The sequence below is a fragment of the Geospiza fortis genome, unplaced genomic scaffold, assembly GCF_000277835.1.
Source record: "Geospiza fortis unplaced genomic scaffold, GeoFor_1.0 scaffold66, whole genome shotgun sequence".
Taxonomy (NCBI): Eukaryota; Metazoa; Chordata; class Aves; order Passeriformes; family Thraupidae; genus Geospiza; species Geospiza fortis.
In genome coordinates, this window is record NW_005054312.1 from 3,132,327 (window position 1) to 3,145,027 (window position 12,701).

The window sequence follows — 12,701 nt, forward strand, 5'->3', positions numbered from 1 at the left end:
GCAAGATAAAGGCTATCCATTCTTTCAGCTGTAAGCAGAATTGATACTTGGCAAAATTTTAGGGCAAGCTCTACTGTGCTTGAGGCACTCAGAGATGATGTCTAAGAATAGAGTCAGTTATTGATAGCTGAAGACTGGGTTTATCTAAATGATAAATGCATTGAATATTTTGCTTGTTTGACCTTCTAGAGACTAGGCCCATGGCAGTAAGATAAAGATTTTCTGGCCATATCAAAAGCTACTGAACAATAAAGCTTTACTACAGGTGACAATCCAACAAGGGTAGGTGGTGCAAACAAGTGATAGGGTTTTGCAGGTTGGTGCAATGGGAAGACAGTAGGAGTTTCTCCATGCATTTCTTAGGTTAACCAAGGATGAAGAGTATCAGACATAGAACTGAGATTCTGTGGTTAAAGCTGCTGCTGATAGCCACAATCAAACTGTAAGAAGAGTGTATAATATCTCTGGATAGGTAACACGAAAAAAAGGAAAGCATAAGTGCATAGGGTCATCATCTTAATGAAAATATGACAAATTAATGTGTTTGCTCAGCAGTGAAGCAATGGGCAATCTTGATATAAAACAAAGAGATAATCTGAACATTGAATGAGGACTCCTCAGTGGAGTAGAAACAAAGAGAGTAGTTAAAAGGTGGTATGAGATTGTCCAATAAAAGCCCTTAAAATGGGTCTGAGGACTTGGAAAGAAAGCGATGATAGATTATTTCCTTATGAAAATGTAAGGAAAAAAGACAAAATGTGGAAAATATTTATTAAATAGGGAATCTACAGAGGAAGGAGGACCCTAATGAGAGCTAAAGATTCAGAGATGGCCTTCATGCTTTCTTTATACATCTTACATTATTTCTGTGTTATCTTTGACTACAGAAAATAACAGTAATCATCTATGTAACTAAAATGCTTCATGTGCAGAGATGGAAAATAATTTGCATAGATCAAAGAATAAGCCTATCTGTCTTAATAAAGCAGTCATAGAAAAGGTAATAAGAAATTTAGATAATGTCTTGAAGACAGCTAAGAAATCCAAAAGAGGGAAAGATTTATCTGTGGAAGTCATTGGAGCACTCTGCTGTTCCTCAGAAGCATATGAACATCACTTGAGGCTTCAGCAAAGTTGTTACACTAGTTAGTCTGCCATTAACATGTGTTTATACTGAGTAATCTGCAATAACTGTAGGCATTGCGTAATTTTTGCTTGGTAGTGTGTGAAGAGAAGTATAGTTGAACAAGAGAGGAGAATATCAGAAATTTAACCTTTCTGATGACATTTTCTTGCTGTCCAGTCTGCAATGAGAAGTGCAGGCCAAATTGAGTGACCTCCAGGTCAATGGTAAAGTCAGTGGTATTGAAAATCAACACCAAGATACTTATGGCTGGAAACTTGTATTGAGGAACACAAATAATAATGTCTGAGACTGACCTAAAACTGGTTACCGTTTCAGGAACTTGAGCAGAATAGTAAATATAAACACAAGTAAGGATAGAAGTATTGGAAGAGTAAGTACAAAAATGAGATATGCAATTGTAACCCTGATGCTGATCAAGAAATGCAGTAGCCTTTTTCTTTGAACTAAGCAGTAACTCCAGTGTGAAGGCTTTCCACGCATATCTAAACATTATCTGGAGATTTATCAAGACGTGCTGGCTGTAATCTTTATAACACCTGCCATGAATCAATAATATCTGACATTCAGAAAAATACCTGCACTATGAGCTGTGTAGAATATCAGTTGTCAGCATAGCTAGAATTAAATGGATGGAAAAGAGAGAGGGCTAATAGAGGGGGAATGCACATGTAATATTGGTGAGCATTTGACTGGAGTGCTTAAGGTAAGATGTGTTGGAGCAGACCAAAGATGTTTTCAAAATGCAGAGCCACTGATAAGATTAAAATCTCTCAGAATGATATAGGAAGAGTTGGGAGCTGCTGCACAAAACCAGCTGAAATGTGAAGCAGTAGTGAAGGTCCCTTGTTTGAGATAGAAGAGTAAGCTTCAGTAAAGGAACTGTCACTATGAGAGTGTTTCAGCTTTAGGAGTGGGGAGCGCCCTTCTTGAAGAGGAGATGCTGGCTTCAGGATTCCAAAGACTCACAGAGCTTGTGTGCTGCTTGTGTGCTTGTTGCAGCTATCTCCGCAAGCTGCTGTCTTCTGTTTTAACAATTTCCCCAAGTGTTCAGTTACAGTGATTGTCTGCTCAGTCTGCTTTTTGTAGGGTCACAGTTTCAGTACTGGCTTTCTGTCACTACTGAATTGAGGAAACATTTTTCCATATTCTTGTCCCTATGTATGGCAGAAAATAGAAGTAAGAGAACTTGAGGTGAGTTCTGAAGAAATTTACTTTTTGCACAGTCTTGGATTTTTCCTCAACTTTTTTATAGGTCTTTCTCACGTTAGTAACGTAACTGTAATTGGAAAGTGCAGAACACTTGGCCTCAGCGTGTTTTGGCTCTTTCACTCTGTTTTGGAGAGGAACAAGTGTGAAGCTATATTTGTTTATATACTTGAGGTGAAACCTTATGGATTATGTCAGTAAGTTTGTTGCAGAAGACTTGCTTGCCCAGAAGGGGTCTGTGGCTGGGAGATAATGGGTTTGAGTGAGGATGTTGGTTGTCAGGAATGGGGCGGTCAGCTGCAAACACCACGCCACCACGCTTCCTTCATGTCTGTGAGTTTAAATTTTTTTTTTCTTTTTTTTTCCCCTCACTACTGTTCATTTTGGTAGAAAATCCCCCCTTGAAGCGGAAGAAGGGCCCAGCCCCTAAGATGCTGGGAAATGAAGTGTGCAGCGTATGCGGGGACAAGGCCTCCGGGTTCCACTACAATGTGCTGAGCTGCGAAGGCTGCAAGGGCTTCTTCCGCCGCAGCGTCATCAAGGGTGCGCAGTACGCCTGCAAGAACGGTGGCAAGTGCGAGATGGACATGTACATGCGCCGCAAGTGCCAGGAGTGCCGGCTGCGCAAGTGCCAGGAGGCCGGCATGCGGGAGCAGTGTGAGTGTGGGCACTGGGCTGGGGATGGCACAACTGGGCTCTGGGGACCATGGCTGTAAGGCAGGGGGCAGTGCCAGTGCTTGGGGATGGGGGGACGTGGAAGCCAGGCAGGCTGAATGTTGGAATGTGTGTGGGAAGTCACTGAGAGCTCAACAAGGATCACTTGGGGAGGCGAGGCCATTAGTGGAACTCTAACACCCAGGCCTGCTTTGTTCCTTGTAAGAACTTGTGGAATATACCAGCAGAGGAAAGACTCACATGTTCATCAAGATGCTGTAAAGTGTGTTAGGCACGTCAGGCTTGTGACCAGGACTGTAAGATTGGTCACCGTGCTCCTTGAACAACAGGCACTTTTCTTTGCTTCCTGCTGTAAGCCTGCAAAAGAGCTCAAGGGCAGCACCACAGTACTGCAGCTGTGTTTGTGCATGAGCTAATGTCACTGCTCCCTTTAGTGATCTCTGCTATTTTTCTCACGCTAGCCATAAGGCTGCTGTTTCTGAATATTCACCAACATTTCTGCTTGCATATCAGGAACAACCCTCTTTGGCCAAGGTATCCAGGTTTCATCCCTTTGCTGGTCAAGACTGACTGAATGAATGCTCAATTAAAGTTAGATCTGTGTGAAGTCTTCTTTTTTGACAGTCAGCACCCAGAAGTGGGTCTTTCAGAAACAAAAAATTATTTTGCAAAAATTAAGTCCCAATGAGCTAGGAGACATGCTGTTCAGTTTTTCATCATGAAACACAGCACATCATATATCTTTGTCTCACTGGTTTGTATCAGCATTATGTGTGTTGTCTTTACCCCATTTCCCCGTTCCTACGAGGTACAAAACAGATGTGTTTGAAAAGCAGTGCAATAAGACCACTTGTTCACTTTGCTTCTCTTTTGTTGCAGGTAGATACAGAGAGCCTCAATATGTTTCTGCATTTAGTCATTGTTTTGTGTTGAAGACCGCTCAGGAAAATTAGGTCAATTGGAATCTTGGTGTTATTATCAAGAACTTGGCAATACTTGTTGATGCTGTAATCCCCACTGCAAATTTGCCTTGTTAGTCTTAACAGAAACTAAGGGCTTTTTCCTCCAGCTGTTTCACTTACAAGGTCATTCCAGAACTTCCCCCCTAGTAATTGCTGGAAACATTCTTCTAATTCCCAGACTGAAGTTATTCATGGCCAGTTTATTGTTCTTAAGCCAGTGTGAACCATGAGGTTAAATAATTCCTTCTTGACAAACCGAGTAAGTTAGATTGCTTTTAATTTAGCATGGTGTAGGAGCTTGCACATAGGCAGTTCTTAAGATTAATTAATAGCCAAGTAACATGTTACCAGATAAAAATTTTTTTTTGTGCATTGGAGTCCCAAGATGAGGGACTGTAATCGCTTGGATCAATTACTTCCCTTCTTAAAATGATACTGTAAGTAGCATTCTCTAATTTTATAGATCATCCTTATTTTGGTAATTGTATTGAATGCCTTTGCTGTTAGAATTGTAAATTTTGTGCATGGTGCATGTACTTGTGCACACATCCTCCCTGTTTGAAGTCAGGGATAAAGGTTACTGTTCTTTGTCTATCTTTCCAACCCCAAGAATGCTGTCTTACAGCAGCTCTCCAGTTCTTGTCTTTGTTTAATGTGATTCTGTTAAGAAGTGCAGTTATATACCTGTTCAATTTCAGGGCCTCCTGCTTTTCTGTGTAGCAGGTATAGAATCATAGAAAAATCAAGGTTGGAAGAGATCTTTTAAGATCATTAAATCCAAATGTCTATCCAGCAGTACTACTGTAACCCTTAAACCACTAAACCATATCACTGAGCACAGATTCAGGTGCCCTTTAAACACCTCCAGGGATGGTGACTCAATCACCTCCCAGGGCAACTTGCTCCAATGCATGCCCTAACAAGGAAATTTTTTTTTAATACCTAATCTAAATCTCCTCTGTCTCAGTTTAAGGCCATTTCTTCTTGTCCTCTCACTGTGGGCATGGCAGGGTGAACTAATCCCCCCACCTCATTACAACCTCCTTTGTTTTCTGTGTTATCTGTGCATTAAAAAAATGGCCAAAGAATCTTTCAGCACTTTTAAAGTCTTATTTGTAAAGTCGAACTTTGTTTATTTATCTTTGTTCCTGAAGATATAGAGGGTGTTTTTTTTCCCCCAATCAGTTCCTTTTCTGCTTCCCTTCCCTCCAGAGTGTCAATCACAGCACGGAGCCTGGTGCTGTCAGAGCCTTGCTGAGGCTGTGCTCAGTCCCACTGTCCATGTCACCAACAAAGGTGTTAAACAGTCCCAGTACCAACCCCTGGGGAACAGCACTCCTCACTGAACATTCAGCCATGGGCCACAACTCTTTGAATGTGACCATCCAACCAATCTTTTATCCTCCAAGTGCTCTATCTGTCAAATCTGTACTATTCCAATTTAGAGACAGGGATGCATTGCTCCAGAGCTTGGAGGAGGCGATCCTTGAATATTAACCAGTTTTCTTGGGCCCCTCTTCCCTCCAGCACTTTATCTGATAGTACTCTACTGAGCAGATTCCTGAAGAGGCCAGAGTCTGCTCTCCTGAAATTCAGGCCAGCCAACTTGCTGTGCACCCTCTCTCTGTGATGCCAATATGATCACAGCTGTGCAGGTGTGTGCATTTCTCTAACTCCTCTTATTTGTTCCCTATGCTATGTGCATTTGCATAGAGGCATTTAAGTTTGGCTCCCGATGAACCTGACTTAATGGATGGAGTGGCAGGAATTCCATTGTGCTGCCCTTCAGGTGCTCTCCTGCTGACCTGCATACCCTCTCCAGGTCTCTTGCTGGCCCTGGCATCAAACTGGTTTGGGAGAGGAAAGGGATGGATTGAGGTTCCTGTTCCTAGGCAGCTTTAGTTTAAATCCCTCTTTGCTGCTTGACAAGCCTATGAGAAAAAATGTGCTTCCCTTTCTCTGACAGAGGGACCCCATCAGCCCTCAGTAGAGTGGATGCCTTTGAATTCTGTTCCTTACAGTGTTACATCCAACTAACATCTGCCCTTTGAATTAACAACTGAAGGAGACTTGTAACCCTCTTCCTGAAGGACCTGCGGTTGGTCCTCAGTACATTTATGCCAAGTTACTCTTCCATTATTCATCTTGGGGTGTGTTACTGCTCTAGAGTTTGCTGCAGATGGCCTGTGTAGCAAATTACCCTTTCACTCTCAAACTCCACCTAGGACCGAGTCTGACCTTTGAAGAGGGTGAAATGATGCAAGCTGTTAAATTAACAATATTGAAAAAAGACATAACAGTAGGATAATATAAAATAGGGTGGACACACTGGCATATGAAGGGAGCATCTTGTAACATGACACTTTAGGGAATTGCTTTATGGGGAAAGTCACTGTTGTTTTTCTGAGATCTGCGGGGCATCATGAGGGGAGCTTATGCCTTTTGTGAACACTTTACATAACAATATGATTAGAAGAAAGGCAATGAAACAAAGGAGGGAATAGAGAGAGAAATGAGTATCACTGTTGGCTGTGTTGTGTACACTCTGCTATGCCTGGTACAGGCAGCTCTGATCTCTGCCTCTCCATCCACAGCACATTACCCTGTGTTTAGTGTGGTTTCCATTGTGTTCCTATGATTGATCATGAGCTATTCCTGCTTTAGATGTTCTGTCTGAAGAACAGATCCGACTGAAGAAACTGAAGAAGCAGGAAGATGATCAGGCTCGGACAGTTGTGGTGCGTCCAAACCCTTCAAATCCGCCAAGCCCCTCCCACAAACTGACGCCGGAACAGCTGAGCATGATAAAAAAGCTCGTGGCCGCTCAGCAGCAGTGCAACCAGCGCTCCTTCACAGACAGGCTCAAAGTGACGGTAAGAACTCTACCAGTGAACCCAAAATAAGAAAAAGTGAAGTTTGGGGAGTTGCATTTTAGGTAAAAAATTTGGCAGAACAGAGTTACTTTAGACATGGCATCTGTGGGCTAAAGCTCTTTAAAGAATAGCAAAAGATGATATTCTGAAGTTGTCGTTTTCTTTCCTTGCTCTCTTCATCTTATATTTCATCTTTGGCTCTATCTTTCACAAATATATGCTGTCTCTTCCCATTACTACAGCCATGGCCCCAGATTCCTGATCCAAATAACCGTGAAGCAAGGCAGCAGCGTTTTGCTCACTTCACAGAACTTGCAATTATCTCTGTGCAAGAGATCGTGGACTTTGCCAAGCAATTACCTGGCTTCCTGGAACTCACCAGGGAAGATCAAATTGCTTTACTGAAGACATCTACCATAGAGGTGAGGGTTTGACTCCACCCCAGATCATAGTAGCAGAGATGAAAGAATTTGGAATTATCCACTCAGAGAACTAGTTCTGCCCCTTTTTTGAGGATGGCATACTGAGGGATCTGAGCTGTGGGACCATTACTGCAGTGTGAGGTTATATTGGCAAGAGGCCTGGTTATATACTGCAGTGCCTGGTTATACAGGAAGGGAATGAGGCAAGTGCCTTGGTAGTGGTAAGCAGGAATTTCCCATTTCCCAGAAGCAAGACACCACAAAGGAGGGCAGCAGACTTTATCTTGCAATTTTTAAGCACTCTGAGAAACTGGAGTGGTTTTGTTTGGTGGTTTGGTTGTTGTTTTTTTTTTTTTTTCTCCAAAGATGCTTCAACAGTCAGCAATGTATTGATGTTGTAACATTTCTTCCTGCTTTCAAATCAAGTATATCTTATTCCTGTCCTCAGGTGATGTTGTTGGAGACATCTCGGCGCTACAATCCAGAGATTGAGAGCATCACCTTTCTTAAGGACCTGAGCTATAATCGGGATGACTTCGCCAAAGCAGGTGGTGCATTAGACAGGTGTTTCTTCCTCCCCACTGTCCTGTGTTCTTACATGTTTTCCTTTTTAATGTGGGCAGCTGGAAGTAGTTTGTGGTGAGAGGTTTAGAACAGGACCAAACCAATAGCATCACAGACTAATTTTTTTTGCTTTTAATGTACCAGCTCATTTCATGTATGTCAATTTGCTTGGGAAAATCTGGACTCCTAAAGCATGAAAATATTGCTACAAGTGTCCACCTAGGACTAGCAGTTGGTGTGAAATTCCTTGCTTGTTGAAATGTGACATAGTGGTGGATCTGTATCAGATCATACAAATCTAAGCCACAGTCTTCTCTCCTTTGCAAGTGTGTCACTTGCTAATCTGGATGGACGCTTGGAGTGCGTATCAACATTTCAGTTGATATGAGGTTTGTGCACTGAGGATCCCCAGAGACCGCTTTAGACACTTTGTCATCCTATTATATGGTAGCCTGTAGTGTTGTGATCTTGGAAGTGTATTTTTGCAGGAGCTATGAGTGTTTGTAATTTCACATGCAGTAACAAGAAGTGTGTATCTTCAGCATTTCTAAAAATAAGACTTTAGATATGCTTCAGCTGATTTTTAAAATTTTAGTCCTTGACTAGCTATTTAACCATTTATACTTGACATGGCCTGTATATACAACTTTTCTTTGTCACTTTTCTTCGTAGCCTTTTCTTCCGGTTATTAGAAAGACAAAGCACAGGAATCCAGAATTATTCCCTCCACTTTGTTCTTCCTTCTCTGATGCATTTGTAATGCGGGAAATTAGAAACTTGGATGTTATTTTGGAGGAAAGGCCTGAAGTTTTCAGTATGATTACATAGCACAAAGAGACCTGATTTGACAGTGGTCTCTATTATGGCAATCAATATCAGTGCATTTCTGTCTGACTGCATTTATCAAATGAGGTGATCGGAAGCCTAGGTCAGGCTCTGCCTCAGGTCTCCTAGTTCTTTGAGCTGAAGGAAATTGCATAGTTCAGAGTTCTTGGAACCACATATTTTCAGCTCATACATGCTTTAGATGAACCTGAAGATTGGAATTAAAGCTTTCTTTGAAAGCATGAAGGCTACTGGTGTGAAGGAGGTGATGCTGTGAGAGTGGACAGTAAAAATGCTGTGCTCGTGACCTTATGATGTTTTGATGGACTTGTCTGATAGCTGATGTTATGTTCCTTTAGCTGTTGCCCAGTAATGTGCTGTGGGGCATTTAAGGCTTTAGGAAAACCCAGAAATAGTTTCATTTTACAGATAGGACCTGACTCCTCAGCCACTGTTGTTGGTGCTCACTAGTAGTGGATGTAAAGCGAGGATTCATTAGAGCATAATGTAAGGGTTTTCCCCTGCCTGTCTCTCCTTCCCACCACTCTCTGATGTATAGCAGTGGATTTCTGGCAGCCTTTTCCGTAAAAGGGAGGGGGAGAGAGGGGAGACAATTGTTACTGCCTCACCTTGTTCTCTTCTGTTTGTTGCAGGTCTGCAGTTTGAGTTCATTAACCCCATCTTTGAGTTCTCAAAGGGAATGAATGAGCTACAGCTTAATGATGCTGAATATGCACTTTTAATTGCCATCAATATTTTCTCTGCAGGTAAAAAGCCAGGAACATCTGAAGAGCTGCAGTAGTGAGTCAGAGGGCAAAGGAAGTGGAGTGAAGGGATGTTACATGCAAAAAAGGAGTAATTGAGCGTATATAGAGTCTAGTGATAAAGGGAGCATATTATTCATTATATTCTGAGTTGTCTAGTGCCACTTCTAGAGGAAACTGAATTCCTCACTACTGGAAAAGTGTGCGGAAAAGCCAGCCAGTATTTATCTTCCTCATTTAGAAATTGCTATTTTACTGCCCCCTTCATGTCCTTGGCACCTCTCTGGTGTGATGCAGGTCCCACAGCATGAGTGACATCTAGTGGGCAAGCAAACATACTCTGGACAGGAGGCAGTATCACTCCCGGCCAGGACTGGGCTTTGCCAAGAAGCCACCTCTACTCTTCTGTCTTGTGACCTGATTAATGACTGTTTTGCTTTTTTCCTGTTTCCTAACTGGCTCAACTACTGGAGAGACTTTCTCATTTGCTTTTGAATAGGTGGCTTCACGTATTTTCTGGGACAGGAACACAAGACCAGTCAGCACTGTGTAAATGTGTTTGGTCTCTCCACCTCTATAGGAGTTGGATTGGACTCCCCATGTGCAGTGGACATCACTGAGAAAGAACAGTTCCAGGCAACTGCCACAGCTACCACAGTTTCATGGATATATCTCCCAGCTGTGCTGGGTGTATGTGAGATGAAGTTTTGGGAAGACACCATAGGAGATAGAAGGGTTAGACAGAGATGTTAAATCCAGTGAAGCTGCCCATGGCAATCTGCTTATATCTACTCTGCTTACTTCTAACCTGCTTTTTGGCAGATCGACCGAATGTGCAGGACCAGTCCCTGGTGGAAAGGCTGCAGCACACCTATGTGGAAGCACTTCATTCTTACATTTGCATCAACAGACCAAATGTAAGTGCCTGACCAGAACATCTCCAGGGATGATGCAAGCAGATTTTGTATTTATGCAGGCAGAGTTCCTGCAGTATTGTCTCTAACAGGTCTCTTGCTGCCTGTACTGTCAGACTTGTCCCTTCTGGGCTCTTTGATAGCACCTGTAACTGCAGGGTTTGTGCGCTGTCACAGTTTGCTGTCCTGTGTCACGTTTTACAGTTTAGGCAGAATGGAAAGTCTGGAGTTTTGGGACATGATGTACTTCTTGTGTTCTTTCATACTGCATCCTCCTGGAGAATGCTGGGTCTAGAGGAAGTAAGGATTGTGATTACAGTATAATGTAGTCAGTAGTGGTAATTTTTTTTTTTAAACAAAGTTTTAGGTGAATTTACTAACAGCTGTCTATTTGCCCTTGCAGGACCGTTTGATGTTTCCACGGATGTTAATGAAGCTGGTCAGTCTTCGGACACTGAGCAGTGTCCACTCTGAACAGGTGTTTGCCCTTCGGCTGCAGGATAAGAAACTCCCACCCCTGCTCTCAGAAATCTGGGATGTGCATGAGTGACTGCATGCTCCCAGGGCACTGACATGCTGACATAATGCCATCTCCCAGCCTTTGCTAACGAGAAGCCAGCCTCCCCTCTCCAAAGCACTGAACCCTGGGCTGGGCATGCAGGGAGTGATGAGCCTGGGGTTTCAGTGTTGCCATGAGACTATGCAGGAGGCAGCTGGGCTAGATCAGATGGAGGGGTTGGTTTCGATGTAGTGCCCATACCCCAAAGGAATAACATGAAACATTTGAAAACGGTAGAAATGAAGACCTTTCCCCCTGCCCCTCAACTCCTTTTTCTTCAGAGTCTTTCTCTTCTCTAAGCATATGCTGAGGGTTTTCCCCATTGATCCTCTTGCTGATTATGAAAATGAATTTGCAGGAACTTGCCAAAAGCTCTCTGTTGAGAGTAACCCAGCTCAAAAGGCTTCTGCAGGGTCCCCAGTGTACCTGGATCTGAGGAGCTCAGGGAAGTCAGTGTGGATGTTCTAGGGGTTTCACTGGGTTTCCTATAAATAAAATCTCTTGAATGTGCTGCCCTTTACAATGATTCCAAGAGAAGTAGCTTTTATTTCTTTATTATGAGACTACATCTCTAGAGCTGCCCTTTATTCTGGCTCTCCTTTGGAAAAAGGATTCCTGTAATGTGTAGTGCCCTTTGTCTAACAAGGAGGTCCTCTGGGTAGGGAACATTGTGTATCAAAAAGATGTCAGGCATAAAGTAGTGGATTTTTTTTAATGTAATGCATCGTGGTTTTATCTCATGGCGGTTCTCAGCTCAATTTACCTTTGATTTGCTAACAGCTGGACAACTTTAGTTCAAAACAAATCAGGGCATAGATTTTATCTTTAGGGGTGGAATAGAAGGAAGATAGGTGGGTAGGCCTCGTACCTAGGTAAGGTGGGTGTGGTGGAAAGATCTCAAAAACTTACAAGAATCTGGAGCATGTGGTATGTGTTCCAAGGTGGGTGTGAAGATGTATCGACCAAGGAGAGAGGACACACTGCATTTAGTGAAATAATGTGGGCATTGCATAAGCTGTGGGCTGCACAACTCTCAGATCACAGGCAGCAGGAATATTGGGTGTAATCAGATCCACTTGCATCGTCTTCCTTTTGCCAAAGTCTTTCCAAGGTACTTGCTCAAGGTTTCAGTGGTGATCACGGGATATGGAGGTCCTTCGTGTATGAGGAGTGCCAACTCCTTCAGAAGAATACTTGGGTCTTGTATCCTTTCTTCACTTTGGGCATTGTGAGATCCACACTGGATTTATGGCCCAAGTTTTAAGTATCCACATCCATAAGTATTCTAGGATTTACAGCAATATTTTGTCTGGCGGAATAGAAATATACTGTTTTAAACATGTTCCTTATTTTCCAAGAAAAAAGATCTTATGGCTGATCTCAGAGATGTAACCTTAAATATCCTGGTAGCTTGGTCTCATGACTCTTCTCTGTCATAGGGGTCTATGTTTGCTTGCCCGGTGAGCATCCCAAGAGCATAGGTTCACATGGCTCGGGGTTTTGTTGTCTGTCTGTTTTTTGGTTTGTTTGTTGTTTTTTTTGGCTGTGTATCTGAGCGCTATGCCCGTGGTGAGGGTATCGTGTCCATTTTGCACTTGAGGTTGGTCCCCTGCCACTGGCCTTCACTCTGCACCTTTGTAAAGCACTTGTAACAATCTGTAAAATAATCTGTTGTTTTTTATAACTCATTGCAATTGCAAAAATTCTTGTTTAAATCTGTATTTTTAACTAATCTGTTTGAGAAATGTTAATGTTTATATAAAAGAATAAAGCCTAATACAGGATTTTGA

General features: G+C 42.6%; 1 protein-coding gene across 2 annotated transcripts in view; it reads left to right on the plus strand.

The window, feature by feature from the left end:
- Window positions 1-12,701, plus strand: part of NR1H3 (nuclear receptor subfamily 1 group H member 3) — a 30,548-nt gene extending 17,847 nt beyond the window's left edge. For both annotated transcript variants that reach the window (XM_005419448.2, XM_031055791.1), the window contains exons 3-9: window positions 2,744-3,010; window positions 6,655-6,863; window positions 7,106-7,285; window positions 7,734-7,833; window positions 9,328-9,441; window positions 10,261-10,355; window positions 10,756-12,701. In XM_005419448.2, the coding sequence (XP_005419505.1) occupies window positions 2,744-3,010; window positions 6,655-6,863; window positions 7,106-7,285; window positions 7,734-7,833; window positions 9,328-9,441; window positions 10,261-10,355; window positions 10,756-10,902 (1,112 nt within the window). In that variant the 3' untranslated portion in view covers window positions 10,903-12,701. The remainder of the gene's footprint in view (window positions 1-2,743; window positions 3,011-6,654; window positions 6,864-7,105; window positions 7,286-7,733; window positions 7,834-9,327; window positions 9,442-10,260; window positions 10,356-10,755) is intronic.